Below are 14,972 nucleotides of genomic sequence, written 5' to 3'. Positions count from 1 at the left end.
TATGCTTCATGTATTTTAGTTTCACTCATCCATTTTCAATGTCCTGAGCTGTATGAATAAAGGATCTTGTGAAAACGAGTTAGGCTTGCTGTTCATCTGCGTTAATATACCATGGATATTTTTAACACGTGCAAGTAACAGTACAACATAAGTCATAATCCTGTTTTTTTTCTTCCTTTTAAGATAGTATCTCAAACAAGAACTGAGGCACGTGGAAAAAAAAGCAGTGAATGCTGCCAAACTGGGTGTTCTGTAAAACATTTTTTAAACGGGAAGATTTACTGACGGGAGGAGCTGTCATTTCAAGATTAGTGTAAAAACATGCTGAAGCGAAACTTTTCTTCACTTGCATCTGGGAACTCACCAACAGGTAATACTAAAGTTGCTTCCTTGTTTTCTGTTTTGACAAATTACTTTTAATGTTATTGTTGCTTGGGAAGTTATTGTTTTATTCTGTTAAATAAGTTGTTTAAAATTGGGAAGGTATTTAACCTTAAGTACGATTTATCCTTTTTTAAGTTTAATTATTTTCATTTTATTCTGCAAGCTTCCAATTAAACCACCTTATTATAGGTGATCTTTAAAGTATTAAGCGTTTGTGACCTCTTTAATCAAAGGAATTTATCATCCAGAGCAGGTATTCACTATGGATGAAACCGGAAAATTCTGGATAGAGATTCCCTCTAACACTTATTTGTGGAAGGAAGCAGCATGCGCTTTTTTAAGGCACAGAGACAGAGTGACAGTCCTCAGATAAAGTACACAGTCTATTGTTCTAGATAATTAAAAAAATAAGAAAAACTTTATGTTGAGCAATACTCCAATGTTCATTGGACATTCTTTGGCCGGGATGGGGGTACTGGGGGTTTTCCGTATTCGCGGATTTGGCGTATTTGCGGAGGTCTCTAGTCCCTAACCCCCTTGAATAAGGGGGGAATGCTTCATTTTCATCTTTACAGTCTGTTTAGATACAAAAATATAATCGCATTTGTCAATAGCTGTATTTTATGGTGATAAATTGGTCATATTTTGAAAATTTACCGGATTTTCTTGTCTCTTGGTGTAACTTCCTGCCAGGATTGTCGTGGATTGCTCGCAAAAAAATAGACCAGACACTTAAACGATCGCTGCACTGCTCAAGCTGACCATGGCGCTTCATGTCTGGTGTGAACTACACTATAGGTTATCAAAGGCGCCGAATAAAAGCTTCCTCCATTCTGCGTTGTGACTCAGGCATTACTGTCATAAAAACATAAAACTGTATTGAACTTTAAAGTTAAACTTTTATCATTTTTCTCTTTTTTTCTAGAAATGGCATCAACTACCAAACTCATTTCTGAGGAGCAATTTCTATGCTCCATTTGTCAGGAGGTGTTCAAGGAACCAGTCTCAACTCGATGTGGACACAACTTCTGTAAGAGCTGCATCACAGAATACTGGGACAGCACCTGCCAAATTCAGTGTCCCTTGTGCAGGACAAAGTTTTATAGAAGGCCAAAATTTTTCGTGAACACAGAGTTCAGAGACATGGTGGAGCATTTCAGACACATGAAAGTGATAAAAGGGAAGGCTGAAGGTGAGATTGCTAAACCAGGAGACGTTCCCTGTGATGTCTGCACGGAAACAAAAATGAAAGCCCACAAGACGTGTGTGGTGTGTTTGGCTTCATACTGCCAGACTCACCTGGAACTTCACCAGAACCTGAAGGCGCACAAGCTGGTCAGTCCATTGTCAAACCTGTGGGACAAAGTGTGTAAAAAACACGACAAGATGCTGGAGCTCTTCTGCTGCACAGATCAAAAGTGCGTCTGCTTGATTTGCTGGAAAGATGGCCATGCAGATCATGATGTCATCCTTCTTGAGAAAGCTTCCCAAGAAAAAAAGGCCTTGCTTGCAAAAAGTGTTTCAGAAATGAAGATAATTGATAACCAAAAAACTGTGGAAGTCAACAAACTGAAAGCTTCGTTTCAACAGACCAAGAAGGAGTCCATGAGTGATTTGGCAGACGTTGAAATGGCTTTGACTAGTCTGGTGGCTGATGTGCAAGAACATAAGAGAAAGGTGATTGAACTGATTCAGCAAAAGCAGAAACGAGCAGACGCAAAAGGCGATGCGTTTTTTGCACAGGTGGTTCAAGAATCTGTCGAGATGAGGAAGAAAATACATAAACTGGAGCAGCTTCTGCAAACTGACGACCATCTCCACTTTTTACTGAATTATCCAAGCTATTACCAAACTGCAAAGTCAACCCAGCCCAATCCTACAAAGCCTTTTGAAGATAAACGCCCAATTTATAAAGGGATGGTGAAAAAATCCACTGCTCAGATGAGGAAGACACTAAGTAGTCAAATAGAAGGACTTCTTTATCAGGTTTCATCTGAGGACTGTGAGGGAGAGGGAGGGAACACCACAATGCCTGAAGTATGGATTCCTCCCCAGGATGAGCTGATGATGATCCAACAATGTAATGCTGTGGATCTGACTTTAAATGCCTTTGGTGCCCACCCCAGTCTCATGGTGTCTAGTGATGGCAAACACTTGTCATTGCGCAATGGTCGTTTTGTTTTATCCTCTTTTTTTGGTGCAAGAATAGAACATCTGCCCATTGCTTATTCAACAAACTTTTTTTCCTCTGGTAGATTTTATTATGAAGTTCAAGTCAATAGGAGCCAAAACTTTTTCTTGGGAGTGGCTAAAGAGTCAATGAAAGTAAACCCTCCTTTTATTCCATCCCCTGAGGATGGAGTCTGGATTTTCCGTCACACATTTGGCAGATATCACACTAATGGAAGACATCCAGACCTAATTTTAAGACAGGCACCCAATGTGATTGGTGTGTTTGTCGATTATGAGAAAGGGGAGGTCTCCTTCTACGATGTAGAGGGCAGGTATGTGATGTTCTCTTTCAGAGAATGCTACTTTGCTGAGAGGGCTTCATTCTTCACAGCTCTCCTTTACTCCATGACTGGAATGTCAGAGATTACCAGACCAAAACTCTACCCCATTTTTGGAGTTTTTGATGATGGTTCAGATCCCAGCCTCACAATCACTCCTGTAAACTTCACGGTGGAGGATGCCAGTTTTGTCGAGGGAAATTGATGTGCATCGTAAGCATGAATGATGACATCAATAGTTTATATGTTTTTGTAGGAGATTGCTTTAGCTAGTTTATAGCTAACAGAAGTAGAACAAGGGATTTTGTAAATCATTAGATGGTCATGTCAGGCCAAGGAAAGGGCTTTGTATGGTATATTCAAGGTGCAATGTCTCTGTTCAAACAGTAGGTGGCTCTGTTGTGCTATTTGGTAAAACATATTTTCTTAAGAAATTTAAGTAAAAACAAAAGAAAAAAAAGAAAGGAACTATTCTAATTTTCTATACTATTGTTTATTTACATTTTGCAATAAAACTAGAGTTTTTAATCCAAACATATACCTTATTATTACCTCTAAAGATGGAAGTTTCTGTACTGGGGTAATGGAAGAATAAAGAAATGTTGTTAGATTTGATTGGACAATCAAAACTTAGGCTTAAAGAAGGATTTTTCGTGCAGTAAAAGATTTCCTGATTTGTGAATTTACAAACACGTCAACTGATCAACATAAAATTTCCTTTTTTTAAATCCGTTTTGAAATGTATTATTTTGTTTTTTATTATGCAGTTATTTTATTCTTGTGTTTTACTTTAAGACGTTAACTGAAAAATTATAGGGATGGGTAATGCTTCTGTCAGAATATATTGACGCGTACTTTGATATTAGTGTGTATTTGATTAAATATAGGACACATTTGCTTTTCTAACTGCTTTCAAGATTTTGATTAAGAGATTTGCATATTATAAATTTGTTTTTGTTTTTTTATGTGTGACTTATGTTTTATAATTAAGATCAGGGCTGTGCACATGATTATAGAGGGGCATGCCCAACAATTTTTTTTCTTCTTTGGTTCTTCACTCAATATATACTCAATGCAAGCATTTAAAAATAAAGAACTATCAGACAAATAATTACTTAGCTGTGTCCAGTGTGAAATGGGATTGCCATTTTTTTCTTTATGTAAACAAGTCTATGATAATGTAAATGAACCAATGTTGACAATAGACTTGGAGGCCATACAAAGCAATATAAAACAATGGAGGCTATTTATTGTTGAAAATAAGCATTTAATTGTATGTTAATTAGGAAAATTTTGAAAAAATAAATAAAAAGCAAAATGGAAATATGATAATTTGAAAATCATTTCGTCCTCAAAGCAGAATCTAACGTTCTGGTGGCCTTACAGCAGTAACTTCGATCAGTGTTTATTCATAGTTTTAAAAACTGTCCATTAGAACAACGATGAAGTTATTTTAGTTTATTGGCTGGTCTTCAGAAAAAAATAATGTCTGTCCATGTTTTTGCTCAAGTTGTAAGTTTAATGTTTACCATACAATAAAATCAACTGTTTTTAACCATACTGGGTGTTTTTATTGACGCAACAAAATGTTTTAAACTGTTAACCCCAATGGCTTTTTGAAAGTTCCTGTGATGCTATTGAGAATTTTATCTTCCTTTACTTACTTTTTAACAATACATTTTAGGGGAAAAAATAAATGCTGAAGATAAAAAATATCCATAATTGGCACAATTTTTTTCTTATGTTACTGCATGGTAAGTTTGTAATGATATTCAGACCCATCATAAAGCAAAAATAGCAAGTGTGTTTTACTTGAATAGACTTATTATTGATACAATCATTTACTGAGTGTTGTTTGGTCCAAAGCCTGCTGAGCCAAAAACACACACTAGAAAGGAAAAAACATTGAAGACGCATTAGAGGAAATGACACTCATTATTTCCAAGTTGTACTTATGTGCAGTTTTGTTTTACTAATTCAATCAGACCAATGTCAAAACAGAAGCACAAGCTGATGGATTCAGACAGTGTCAAACCATGGAAATAGAGCTTCAAAGGCCAAGAACAGTCTTTCAGCTCTTCTCCTGCAAAAAACTTTCGGATGTCTCAAAAAAATGAGCTTCTGTGGCAGAAATATCCCAATGGAGACTGCTTTATATTTAGGAGCTTAAAGGAACATGTGATGTAAAAAATGATAGAAAATACCAAAACCATTCAATATAACCAACAATTGTTTGTTTAGAAGCACATGAAATTATCAGAGCAATATTACAGGTGTGAAGATTTTTGTTTCTCTCTCTAAATTGCCAGTTTCTTTATAGCAATAGAAGAGAGTAAATCCCCCAAAAAAGGGATACGGCAGAAACAAAAAGAAAAACAAATGACTTTTAATGCACAACTGCATCCAAAATTCCTTAGATAAGGGGAACTGGATCAACTATTAAACCCTGAAGACCACTTTAACTTTATTAAGTTACAATGGTGTGTACAGTACAAACAAAAAAGTGCCTTAAAAAGGAAAAACACTAATCTTGAGAAAAACACAACAAAGTACAATTATCTGCAGCTATTTTTACTACTTTACAAGGTTTTAAATCTTTACAAGTATCAAATAGTTTGCAGTGTCGTAACTATTTGAGTTTGCTCATTTAGAGTCCTCATTTTGCAATGTTTTCATACAACCAACAGAGGGCACCATCACCATACAAAAGTCAATCACAGATCCCAAAAAGTAGAAGAAAAAAAAGGAGCCAGATTCATGGAACTTTCAGAAATAATTGCTTTACATCAGACTTGTTTATCTGCTGTGGACAATTGATAGCTCGTTTCAGCATTTGTAAGGTTTTTTTTTTAAACATTAAAAGTTGGCATATTGAGATGTATTCCCAAAAATTTAAAATAAATCATGTTTTTATTAAAAAAATAAAAAAATTGCAATAACAAATGTAAATGTGAGTACATAAACAAACATGTAATTCTTTACATTGTGTTAGTATCTGTAGGCCTGAAACCTTCTTTTAAGAGCCCGTTGGTCAAAGAATGATATCTTGGCTTCAAATTAATTTTATTGTTGATCAATGATATCAAAATTTCAAGTAAAAGTTAGAAGAAAAAGTGTTTTTCCACAATAAAAAAGCATTCTGAGCTCAGAGACTACTCGTCCAGTGTTGCCCTGGTCTGACGGGGAACTTAAGCCAGAAGACTATTTATACTCTGACTGGCTGACTGACTGGCGCCCAGGGAACGGGACACTGCTGTGTCTTTGTGTGGACGTGTGCTTGCTAACTTTTTGGTCAATGCTGGAAGAGATTTCTTCCTAGTGAAAATGTCAACTGGAAAGACGATTATAGACTCCAGAAATTTGAGTTAAACGTACTTTTAAATTTTATTAAGTTAGTTGTTTAGTATGGATCCCTGCTGTTGTTTCTGGGGTCAAGACATTTTTACAAAATGTTTACATTTATACATATGCAAGTATTAGCATATACACAAATATTCAAAATCAAGTAACAATTTTAACAAAAAAGGAAAATGTAACTTGGATAATTTGTAAGATATTAATTTGTTGATCAGATTTAGTTTGAAGCTTAACAGCATTTTTTCATTTATTTATTTATTTAAATTTTAGTGTCAAGTTTACTTTTTTAAATTAAGAGAATATTCATTTTTTAAAGTCAACAATAATTATCTCAGATTTTTTTTCTTCTAATAAAATAGGTTAGGAGTCACAGACTGATTGGATAGCATGGCATATTTGTTTGGATGATTTTGTACTTTAAATTAAATTAAATTGTAAATTAAATTTGACTGAATTCTGTGATATTAGTGCATAATATTACAATTAAAATCATTAAAGATGAATCCTCTTTTTTCGTTTTTATTATAATACTTCCTCTGTTGCAGTGATTAATAGATGCAGTGTACTTCAAAATAAAAATCCTTGGATGATGTAAATTTGAACTTTTCACAGCAAAACTACTCAACATGTGAGATAATATATTCAAGTGTAGTCCTGTTTAAAAGTTCATTTTTTTTGCTTTTCAGAGATTTGATAAGACTAGTTTTGTAACAAACTGGTAATTAATTAGCTGTCTGGTTGAAACCTTTGCAAGAAAACCCTATTCATCAAATTACATCACCACACAGAAGCAAATGCTGAACATCTGATTTAAGGTCCGTTTGGCATTTTAACTGCTGCAGCAATGCTGAGTAAGGTCAAATAAAATGGTCGCAACAGTTTGGACCAACCAGAGAACTTTTATTGGAAGCCTGGACTACAGGGACGATTATTAAAAAGGTCAGTGGAGTAAAGTTTATCTCACCTCGATATACAGTGAAACTTTAACTAGCACACAGGAACACAGCTTTTGTGTAAATGGCAAATGTGACTTCAAAATAAAAGTCTATTTTTTAAACTAACTAATAGTCTTTTAAAGTGTATAGTTGTGTTTTATAATTGATAAAGTTTGGATGGTTCTATTTTTTTTCTATGAGGAACATATGTCAAAAATACTCATTATTATAATATATTTAAAAAAATAATCAAAGTTTGATTAATAATTAAGATATCTGTCTTTAACATATATTTAAAAGAATGTTACGTTTTATTTAACATCATTCTACGTCTTGTACCACTCCACTCACTTTATTATGCTTTAGATTCACTGAGTTTATTTTCTGTTAATTGGAAAAAGTTAAATATAGTTGTTACAAAGCAGTCATAAATCATACTGGATGCCTGTTTCATAATAAACAAACTTATGTTTGTAGATACACAGAAATAGTATTCTAAGGCAACAACAAAATTGTTGTTTAGTGTGGATAATATTTAAAAACAATTGTATTTAATTGGCTGTATTGCAAAATGCTGGTTAAATCCAGTACAAAAAAAAAAGCAATATGACTTGTTATGTGCGTGATGACAGATCATCCATTGTTTCCTAAACAGACAGGCTGCATTCATGAGTTTAAGTATGTTTACTGTAAAGTATGAAAGGTGGATTATCTAAATGCAGACAGATATAGTCTAAATTCACAATAAAGAAAAGCATTGTGAAATAAAATTGACAGCTTTTTTCAAATGTAAAATTCAGAAAAAAAATGTTGAAACTTTTTTTTTCTGACTAGAACAGGAAAACAAAACACGATTAGGAAAAATACTTGTTTAATTTCTTGCTGAAATAAGTGGATAAGTACCAAAATAAAAAGGAACTGCTGTGACAAAAAACTAAAAGGACATTCCTTTTCTTTTTTATGTAATTATGCTTTAAATATGTGGCCTTCACTTATGAAACAACTTAATCAGCTGTAACAATTTAAAAAATAATGATCAAAATCATTTGTCATATTGCATTTGAATCATATTTTTTTGTTGTCTGAACAGATTATATTACATTTCTAAACATCCATTTATCTTTTAAACCTGACCAGTCTCTTTTGGGGTCACAGGGCTGCTGGAGCCTATCCCAGCTACAGTTGGTGTGAAGGTGGGGTACACCCTGAACAAGTGGTCAGTCCATTACAAGCAAAATAATTATTTTTTTAATTGTTTTAGATTCTCAAATGAACTGGATGTTAGTACAAACGTTTCATTTTATTTATTTATTTAGTTTACTTCTTTATTTATTTATCTTGTTATGTATCTGTTTTAATTGTGTTTAGTTAATAGTCATCTTAAGTGCACAAATATTTTGTTGAATAATCCTATTCTATCATTATTATTATTTAAAATATTCTTTATTTATTGTGTATGTGACTGTACCGTTATTTATTTATTTTATTATTTATTTATTGAAAATGTATTTTACTGCAGATATGTTTTTTTTCTTTAAATAAGTGTTATATAAACAAAGCTTGATCTGATTTGAGTCATTGTCCCATTGGCGTGCACGCGACCCGGCTATTAGACGAGTGGAGCGGGGGCGTCGGGAACGCGCTCTCCTGCCGTGACGTCACGGGAGCGCTCCAGCAGCAGAGCGAGTAAGGAGGAGGAGGGGGGGAAGCCACCGGTGGAGGAGCTGGAAAAGACGGGAAAAGAGGGGGAGACAGGCAGGAGACACAAGGAGAAGACAGCGCTGCTCCCCGTCTGACGCTCCTCTCCGTTACGTGGCGTCACTTTGAGCGTCGGCAGCGGCGGAACGGCTGAAGAGGAAACGAGACCGGCCTCTCCTTCTCCCTCAAACCGAAGGGTCAACACAGCCGCAGTGAGTATTGGAAGTTGGCTGGCGGGAGTGTGTCATTACACAAGGCGGGCGCGTGCGCTCATTAGCGTGCCTCGTTACGGGAGCGTCGGTATTATGAACATTTGATGGCCGCTTTGAGGCGCAGCAGTTTTGGGTCAGCTGTGCGGAGACGCTACGCGGGGGGAGCTCAGTCAGGGAGCGGGTTTGTGCTCGCGCGCAGCCACAGGCTCTCCGGGCTAACAGCGTCTTGTCTCTGTACCTCCAAATGCGATTATCTGCAGGCGGCAGACGAAGCGTCACGGTGTCAACGCCGCTGTTATCCTTCCACAGCACCAATTTCCTTGCATTGTTGGGGTTGCCCGTTTTGGCAGCCACACTTATCTATAGGAAAATATTTCTTTTAGCCTTTTCCAAAGTTTCTCAGCTGTCCCCTAAAGTTACCCAGCCACAAGAACCTTTAAGTCTGCCGCTATCATAATAGATGCATTGATTAAAATCTAAATGTTATGCTGTGTTGATTAAAGCAGATGAGGGCATGGAATGGGGGGGCTGTGATTTCCTCCTCGTTCCCTCCCACAGCTACATTTCATGGCACCGCCCCTCCTCCGGGAGCATCCAGGCAGGGAACTGAGCTGCTTCCTTCCACTGACATTACTGGACATTTTTAAATGCCCAAGCTTTAGGGCGGAAGGGGGGTAGGGGGGGTTATTACAACATTATATGCAAATAAACTATTTACTGATTAATATTATGTTTCTGCAATAGAATACTTTTCATTTCCTCATATGGAACCATTGACTGTATAAAGAAAACTGGACTGAGTGACCACTTCCCACTCGCATTCCAAACATTAACAGTATGTATAGAGATGGACAGAGCACCTGTGACGTCCCCTATAGAAAATGCCTTACCTATGACTCCAACAAAATTAAGTTGTTACGGACGTCGCCATATTGGAACGTTAGTAAGCTGTGATTGGTCGGAGTCAGTCTGAGTTAATTTTACTGTGGTAACCACTCTCGCTAATCAGGAGTTAGCTTGTTGGAAAGACATACTTCTTTTACTGAAAGCTGGCTCAAAAGAATCGGTCAATCAAATGTTCAAGGTGGGGGTCAGCAGGCATTTTTTATTGAAGCATCTGATTGGTCAGTTTATAATTTGAATAACTTTCAATGAAGAAAACAGATCATAAAATAAAATGTGGGTTATCAAGACCATGTTAAATGGAGGTCTAGAAGTCCGTGGCAATTTCTGGAACCAGCAGGTACTTACTGTTTGGAATGTGAGCGGGAGGGGATCCTCTGCCCAGTTCTCACATGCTGCCAATGGTTCCAGACAGGAAGTACCTTCTGGTTCCAACATACTTCTATTGAGAAATAAACAGCTATTACTCAGTCATTGTACTTGTCAAAATTACCATTCTAGCTATGAATGACCAATCAGATGCCTCAGTAAAAGTGTAATTAATAGATTCTCCTGAGCTGGCTTTCAGTGAAAGGGGTGTGGACTTCCGACAAACTTACTCATGACTTGCAACAGTAGTTGCCATAGAAACGTTGACTCAGACTGACTCGGACCAATCTCTGTTGTCTGGCTCCAACATGGCGACGTCCCTGAATTGGCTTTTATTTTGCTGGAGCTGGAGGTTAGGCATTTTCTAGGGGTGATGTCACACCCGATAAGTCCAGTTCTCTATATACAGTCAATGTATAGAACATAAATACATCTAAACACGTTTTACCAAAATCACTGTGAATATCTACGTAAGCTGTGTATGTTTTTTTCACTTTCTCATCATAGTAAAATCAACTATCATGTCATTGCAAATAAAACACTTTTTTTTTTTCTTGTGATGACCAGAACTGTCAACTGTTTATTATATTTGGAAAAGTGTGACGGTACGTTAACACAAGAACTTATGTTCTTGAACGTATCAAGCGTACATTTTGAGCGCCCATGGTGTTCACACTGGACAAGCAAGGAGGGCTTCTTCTTTTTCTTATTCTACTGTTTACTAGCGCATGTCCGGCATCTTCAGTTAAAAGAGGCGGAATGTCAAAGTGGTGCAAATCTTGCTCCAGGATTTATCTTTCACAGCTTTATTTTGAAATATGAAAGATTTTGTGTCATAAACTTTCGTTGTCCGAGCAGTTTGTAAGTAGACCATAGCTTGAACGTTTCATTTAACAACCAGTTTTTTTAGTTTATTCTATCTGGACTTTAAATCACTAAACAGTAAAACACAAACTCCAAAAAGTGAAACATCGGATCAATTAATAAAAGTTCTGTGATTTGTTACACTTAAAAAAATAATTTTCATTAAATTAAATTTTTGGGTTCATGGTTTACTCAACTCAAAAATGTCATTAGATAAAAATGAATATTTTTAAATGCAACAATTTACATATCTTTTGTTAGTTAATTAATTATTTCACTTTTTACGGTGCATGCAAAGTAGGAAGGCTACACATTTTAAGTTATAAAGAATATACTTTTTCATTCAGATAAAATGTAGAACTCCTGAAGAACTGATCAATTTGTAATTAATATCTTTAAATGGTCTAACTCAGGCTGAGATTGTGCTGATGTTGTCGGTCATAAACAACGTACAAAACAGTCATTTGAGGAGAAAGTTGACCCGGCTTACAAATCTTACATATTTTTTTATATTTAATTCCCATTTTTCACTTCAAAATGTGAATCATGTGACCTTAAAATCGTATTTAGAACACTGGTTTTGATCAGAGAAACAAATGTGTTCTTTTCGTTTACAGATGAGATTTTACAAATGAACTAGAAAGGGTTCTGCAACAGTGTGGCCACAGGTTACAATGACTTATTACGGAATTTAGCCAATCACAATCTAGAAATCAGTACACACAAATTTTAGAAAACACTGGGGGGCTGCTAAATATTGATTTTATGTTAGAAATGTGTGGAAATTTAAATGTGGCCACAATCGGGCCAGACTTTGGACATGCCTGCTTTAGTGTGTGGACGACCGGTTTGTCACTGGGTTAAACTGATGCTACCAAATGATGTTGCACATAAGGGGTTAAACCATAAATAAAATAAGCATTTCCTCAAATCTAGTTCATGGGATGAGTTGTGCTTTTGCTGGTTTTAGAGGAAGCATTTGTTTGCGTCACCTTTACTGCGACCGTCATTTGTTTTCCAGATTGCCCGAGTTCGGTCACCTCCTCCACTCCATTTACTCCTGTTTAATCTGGCAAATTGACTGCAGGAGCACATTCCTCCTCACAGGAGGAGCCTGGGGGAGTTCGACTCTCACTTTTTCTCCTGAATTAGTTTTGTTCTTTTCCCGCCTCTGTGTTAATTGACAAGTCCCAGCAGAACATTTACTGTATTTGTTATGAAGGCAGCAGGCGAGATTAGATAACGGGAATGTGTCTCCGTGGACAAAGCTGCACTTTGTGTGCGCTGGTGTGTAAATGTGTTGCAGGTTTTGGAACTTGTGGTTTCATGTACATTTTGTGTGCTTTTGGATTAATTTCCTGTTGCACACAATAAGCTGGACCTGGTGTTATCAGTGTCACATCTGTGTTTTTTCTCCATTGTTGATATATCAGCTGACACCAGGGTTTGGTGTTATTTAAAAGCTTCATGTTATTTTTCCTTTTGAGAAAAAAGGAAATACATTTTAATCAATTTGTTTGTTTGTTGCTTAAACTCAGTTTTTCCAAATGTTCATATCTTTTTTGAATAAAAAAATTTTTTTGTCATAGCGGAATTACTAAATACATGGCTAAAAAACATGATGTTATCGCAAAATATTCACCTTTGAAGACGGGGAATACAAAATAATTAACCAATATGAAATTGATCATTTCTTACTTATTTTTACTCAATGATTGTTCGGCTCTCGGCAGCTTAAAAACTTGAGTCAACGCGAGAGTTTTAAAAAGCGTGAGCCTAAAACTCACATATATGTCAGTTTCTCTAAACTTTTCATTGGAATTGGTTGCTTGATCGTGCGTTTTCAAGTCTAAACTATTTTATTGTGTTTTTTGGTTAAAAACTGCTTTTATTTAGTTTTAAATGCAATAATTAAAGTTGTTATGCACTATTTAGATCACTAATTACGTAAAAAATGTTTTTCACAACTAAATTAAATAGAAAAATTGTCAAATAATGTAATTTAAAATTAATATAATACAATCTTTAATCAAAGTGCTAATCAAAATTGATTTAATGTAGTATTTTTGCTGTGATAACAAGCTCTACAAGTTGATTGAGGCACAATTATAAACAAACAAACCACCATTTTTTATCTTTGTTTGATGAGCATCATCAGATTACTGAATGTGTCCCAAAAGCAAATAAATCTGTGTTTGGGAGAGTATTTCTTGTTGTACCAATCCTCCTTGGCAATAAATCATTCAGTTGGAAAGCATGCTCATTACCCTTTGAAATGGCGGCACATTAGTGAGGAACATGTGTGTGTGTGGGACGAGTAACAGAGCCGATTAGCCGATTGTGTCCATAAAAAAATGGTTACAACTTTTCTACAAAGTTGCAGCAGACAACAGTACTTAAGAGCTGATTAAATGAATAAATTGCCTTCTTTTGTATCCCAGTTCACCACATCTTTCTGACGTGGGCAGTTTGCCATAGGATTGAAGCACTTTACGCAGTTTGTTAAAGCATTGGCAGTTTTTTCATGAACACAATAGACATTCTCAGTTCTGTTATTCCTCCCACAAATGCATTATCCTTACAAACTTGGAACCTTTTATACGGCTCATAAACAAACTTTCCATCAGTATAAGATTTATTGCTATGGAGCGTTGTGATAATTTCCATGCTTTTTAGAGCCAAGTTTATACACTTAAATGCTCAAATATACAGTCATTTACCCAGTGTTTCTGCTATTCTCTGGTTATTTTCTTTGAATCACTCAGATTTCTGTTGAACGTCAGGCTCCAGAAAAGACCAGTTGAGTGCTATATCAACTGTTTTTTTGGTTTGAAATAAATAAAACAAATATAAGAGGTTCATTGGAACTTTACCTTCTAAAAAATGCTGCCATGATTAGTCGACTAATCGACTGTTAAAATAGTCGACAACTAATTTAATAGTCCATTAGTTTTAACTTTTTATTATATGGAGTTGGAGTGTAGTAACACTGAAAGTTGTATTGGCATTATGCTAGCTTTTTGGACTATTTTGGCATTTATTAGGGTTTTTTAGGCTATTTTGGAGTTTAGCTAATATTTAAGCTAGATGGTAGCTGTTTTGCTAATCTAGACTTTTTCAGTTTTTTAGGCTATTTTGGAGTTTAGCTAATATTTAAGCTAGATGCTAGCTATTTTGGCTAATATACGCTTTTTCAGTTTTTTTATGCTATTTTCGAGTTTAGCTAATTTTTCAGCTGCCTGCTAGTTGTTTTGGTTAATTTGAGCTTTTTTTAAAAAAAGTTTTTTAAGATAATTACGCATTTAGCTAATCTTTTAGCTGGCTATCAGCTTCACTGTTTTTAGCTATTAGCTTCAATGTTTTTAGCTATCAATTTCAGCATCTTCAGCTTTCAGCACTAGCATCTTCAGTGGCCAAATTCAGCTTACAGCATTCACACTAGCATTATTGCTGGTAATACTACATTTCTAGTTTTTAATTAGCTTAAAGCTAATGATTGTTAAGATGTGTGCTTTACATCCAGTTGTCGTTAGACACGATTAGTCAACTAATTGGAAAAAATAATCGATGATATTAAAATAATCGTTTGTAGCAGCACCACAGTACTTCTAAAGGGAGTGGAACTCCATTGATCCCAACTAGTTTGGTAGTGCAATAGGCCAACTTTTTTGTAATTGACTAGATAAACTGTAGGAATAGTGCCTGTACATGAACAAAAAGATAAATATTTATGTCTTCAA

At 35.6% G+C, this 14,972-nt stretch overlaps 2 protein-coding genes across 12 annotated transcripts in view; both read left to right on the top strand.

Moving 5' to 3' along the window:
• LOC112158550 (E3 ubiquitin-protein ligase TRIM39) overlaps positions 1 to 3,358 on the top strand; it is a 3,986-nt gene extending 628 nt beyond the window's left edge. The window contains exons 1-2 of one of the 2 annotated variants that reach the window (XM_036210265.1): positions 7 to 370; positions 1,310 to 3,358. In XM_036210265.1, coding sequence (XP_036066158.1) covers positions 322 to 370; positions 1,310 to 3,099 — 1,839 coding nt within the window. In that variant the 5' untranslated portion in view covers positions 7 to 321 and the 3' untranslated portion in view covers positions 3,100 to 3,358. Of the gene's footprint in view, positions 1 to 6; positions 371 to 1,309 lie in introns of those variants that run through there. The other variant, XM_024292003.2, reaches the window with a different exon arrangement.
• Positions 3,359 to 8,683: 5,325 nt separating this feature from the next.
• LOC112158504 (ELKS/Rab6-interacting/CAST family member 1) overlaps positions 8,684 to 14,972 on the top strand; it is a 129,034-nt gene continuing 122,745 nt past the window's right edge. For 2 of the 10 annotated variants that reach the window (XR_002921328.2, XM_024291937.2), the window contains exon 1: positions 8,687 to 9,096. The gene's annotated coding sequence lies outside the window, so the exon portion shown is untranslated. Of the gene's footprint in view, positions 9,097 to 14,972 lie in introns of all 10 variants that reach the window. The other 8 variants (XR_002921329.2, XM_024291961.2, XR_002921330.2 and 5 more) reach the window with 6 other exon arrangements.

This window comes from Oryzias melastigma, linkage group LG23 (assembly GCF_002922805.2).
Source record: "Oryzias melastigma strain HK-1 linkage group LG23, ASM292280v2, whole genome shotgun sequence".
Taxonomy (NCBI): Eukaryota; Metazoa; Chordata; class Actinopteri; order Beloniformes; family Adrianichthyidae; genus Oryzias; species Oryzias melastigma.
Note: the sequence above shows the minus strand (reverse complement) of the source record. Positions and strands in the feature narration are given on the sequence as shown.